At 35.9% G+C, this 4,027-nt stretch overlaps 1 protein-coding gene across 1 annotated transcript; it reads left to right on the forward strand.

Annotated features, from left to right (window-relative positions):
• The first annotated feature begins 2,741 nt into the window (after nt 1-2,741).
• LOC102670523 (uncharacterized) lies at nt 2,742-3,341 on the forward strand. The gene has a single exon (XM_006575943.1). It carries the CDS (start codon nt 2,742-2,744, stop codon nt 3,339-3,341), a length of 600 nt encoding a protein of 199 aa, XP_006576006.1.
• The last annotated feature ends 686 nt before the right edge of the window (nt 3,342-4,027 follow it).

Consider the following 4,027-nt stretch of genomic DNA (forward strand, 5'->3'; position numbering starts at 1 on the left):
TGCTATGGTCAACTCTAAGATCTTTCGGTAAGTCTTGCGGAAGGCATGCATTCGGAGGGGTCTCCATCACCCGCCCTAATCCTTGATGCTGGTGGTATATAGGCTTTTGACCATGACTTGGTAGAACCTCTTGACGTGTTTGATTTGTTTCCACGTTTCTTAAGTGAGACAAAAGCTGGTGCAACATCAAAACTCCGATATCTCATGGGTGGGATGGATGAATCTCTGATGGAATCATAAGACACAGATGCTATCTACGAATGCGGGGGTCCGGGGAATTTGTCCCCTTCTTAGATCCGACATATAGGGTCCACGCCCAGTACCGACATGCACCCACGCACATTTACACACGGCGATACGGCACACACACGGTTAGACACACACAGAGACACAGACACACACACACACACACACACACACACACACACCCACACACACACACACACACACACACACACACACACACACACACACACACACACACACACGATGACTACATGTGTAATTTTTATGTATTTAAACAATAATTTTCATGCAAGGTTAGAATCGTACGTCAACTGACTTTTTTTTATCAATCAGAAAATAAAATAACATAACAGAACGAACTAAGATCACAAATACAGAGTGCCTCTAGCACCTGACATTGTTAGATTTTTCTTTTTTGGGATAATATAAAAAGGGGTCTTATAAATAAAATAGGGATTTACTTTTTTAGGGTAAATAAAATACTTTAAATGACATTAATTGTGATATTGATTAATTTTTAAAAAGATGATATTGATTGACTAAATTTTAGAAAAGAGAGAGATTCTAAATTATTTTATTTTGATTAATTGTGATATTAAAGGAAAGTTAATAGGGATTTACTTTTTTGGGATAAATAAAATACTTTAAATGACATTAATTGTGATATTGGTTAATTTTTAAAAAGATGATATTGATTGACTAATTTTTAGGGAAGAGAGAAATTCTAAATTATTTTATTTTGATCAGTTAAAATTTGTTAATAGTTAGTAATAAAAAAAAATTTAGGGACCTAATTTTTTTTTTGGGCCTTAGGCTGATGCCTAATTTGCCTTGCATCTTGCACAACCCTGCTCGGAATGAGGAAAGCTCCGTCTATCATTCTTCACCACCAACTACTCCATTTTTGTGTTCTTTTCTTCTTTATATGCGCCTACCTGTCACTCTCCCCCTCATATTTTCTTTCCCTTTCTAAATATTCCTGGCCTTTTGAAGTTGCAGCCTTGTAAAGCTTATTATTCGATGAAATTCATTTTGTCAAAGTTTTGTTTAAGAGCTACAAATTGCGGCTGAAATTATAATATATTATCTTTTGGTAACATTCGAATCATTATAAAGCCATGATAGTTGAAAGATCTAAACATGCAATATATATATATATATATATATATATATATATATATATATATATATATATATATATATATATATATAAATCTAAAAAAGAAAGAGCCAATATAGATTGATAAAGAAAGGAACAAATCTCTGCTCTTGGAATTGGATATCGTGAGTTGTGATTTATCTTTAATAGGCACTATTCCAAATCATAAGCAATAATGAATGCGATGAAGAGAGCAAATGCTAAGAAGAAAGCTGAGACATGTTGGCAAGCTCGACCTGAAGAAAACCAACACCGAGTAAAACTGCAAGAGAATACAATAATTGTTGATGTATGTTATAATTCAGTTAGTTAGTTAGGAGTTAGTTAGTTTGACAGCTATGAAGGTTGTTATAGCTACATATGCAGTGTGTATAAAATAGTAGTGATCATGAATGAGAAACATAAGAGTGCAGAAGTTTTAATTCAGAATTCCAAGTTCCCTCTATTTTCTCAATCAATTATTTCATCTTCTCTTATTCTCTAACATAGAGTGAGTGAGTGCATAGTGTGAGTGTGTGTGAAGAACTTTATTTGTTCTAACAAACTGGTATTTAGAGTTGAGGTTCAAGATCCTTGGATACCGAAATTGAGATGACTTCCTCGAATGGAAATTTTCCAACATCTATGCCTGTTCTCATAGGCAAGAACTATGATGATTGGTGTGCTCAGATGAAGGTAATCTTTCGATTTTAAGATGTGACAGAAGTGGTGCAAGAAGGGGTTCAAGAACTTGACAGGAACCCAACTGATGCACAGAAAGTGGCTCATCGTGATTTGATGAAAAGAGATGCAAAGGCATTGTTCATTATTCATCAGTGTGTAGATGCAGATAATTTTCAAAAAATTAGATCTGCTGATACTGCAAAGAAGGCATGGGATACTCTAGAGAAATCCTATGTAGGGGATAGCAAACTCTAGAGAAGGTATGAACTTCTACAAATGAGTGATCAAGAAAGCATTGGTGAGTTCTTTTCTCGAATCTTGGCAATTACAAATCAAATGAATGCTTATGGTGACAAGCAATCAGACTTGTGGATCATTGACAAGGTATTAAGAACCTTGACACCAAGATTCGATCATATAGTGGTGGCAATTGAGCAAGACCAGAATCTTGAAGAAATGAAGATTGAAGAACTGCAAGGAATACTTGAAGCTCAAGAGATGAGGCTTAATGAAAGAAATTCACAAAGATCAGCTGAGCAAGCTATGCAAGCCCAAACAACCGAAGGGAACAACTATGATGGTGGCAAGAATAAGAAGGGAAAATGAAAGTGGAAGAACAATAAGTGGAAGGGGTCAGGTAAGGGCTCCAGCAGTTCTGGAAATCATAACCAAAATGAAGAAACTGACAAGAAAAGTGGAGGGAATCACAAAGTGGGCAAAAAGAAATTCAACAAGAAATGAATTCAGTGTTATAACTGTCAGAAAATGGGAACATTTTGCAGATGAATGCAGAAATAAAAGGGTTCCAAGAAATGCAGATGAGGCTCAATTGACACGAGATGAGGATTCTGACTCTGATAAAGTGTTACTAATGGCAACAACAAACTCAGAAGAAGACAATGTTAATCTGTGGTATCTTGACACAGGCTGTTCCAATCACATGATTGGACATAGAGAGTGGTTTGTAAACATTGATGATAAGGTGAAGAGCAAGATCAAGTTTGCAGATAATAGCTCTGTAATTGCAGAAGGCATTAGAAAGGTGATGATTCAGAGGAAGGATGGACAACACTCATTTATCAATGATGTTCTATATGTTCCCAATATGAAGAATAATTTGTTGAGTTTGGGACAGTTGCTAGAAAAGGGCTACTCAATGCAGATGAAGTACAGTCAAATGAAGATATTTGATAGCAATAGGAGGTTGATTCTAAAGTCCCCTTTGTCAAGAAATAGAACATTCAAGATTGGAATTCAGATTGCAGAATTTTGATGCTTGGTTGCTTCTATAAGTGATGAAAGCTGGATGTGGCATCACAGGTTTGGTCATCTAAATTTCAGGAGTTTAAGTGAATTAAAAAGCAAGAAAATGGTTCATGGTCTTCCCCAAATTGAGATACCAAAACAATTGTGTGTTGAGTGTTGTGTGTCAAAGAAACTAAGGAATTCTTTCAAGTCATAAATTCCAATCAGATCCAAAAGAAAGCTTGAAGTGATCTATTCTGATGTGTGTGGTCCTTTTGAAGTGAAATCCCTAGGAGGTAACAGTTACTTTGTGTCATTCATTGATGAATTTACTAGAAAAATATGGATCTATCTCATTAAGCAGAAAAATGAAGTGTTTAACATTTTTAAGAAGTCTAAGCTGTTGAGTGAAAAGCAAAGTGATAGGGTAATCAAAGTGCTTAGAACAGATGGAGGTGCTGAGTATAACTCACATGAATTTCAAGTATTTTGTGATGAAGAGGGGATAATTCATGAAGTGACATCTCCCTATACACCTCAGCATAATGGTGTTGCTGAGAGAAGAAACAAAACCATTTTGAACATGGTCAGGAGCATGACGAAAGGGAAGGAAATGCCTCATTACTTCTGGGGAGAGGCAACTTCTACTGCTGTGTATATTCTGAACAGGTGTCCCACTAAGAGATTGTAGGGATACACACCTGAAGAAGCATG

Source organism: Glycine max, chromosome 2 (assembly GCF_000004515.6).
Source record: "Glycine max cultivar Williams 82 chromosome 2, Glycine_max_v4.0, whole genome shotgun sequence".
Lineage (NCBI taxonomy): Eukaryota > Viridiplantae > Streptophyta > Magnoliopsida > Fabales > Fabaceae > Glycine > Glycine max.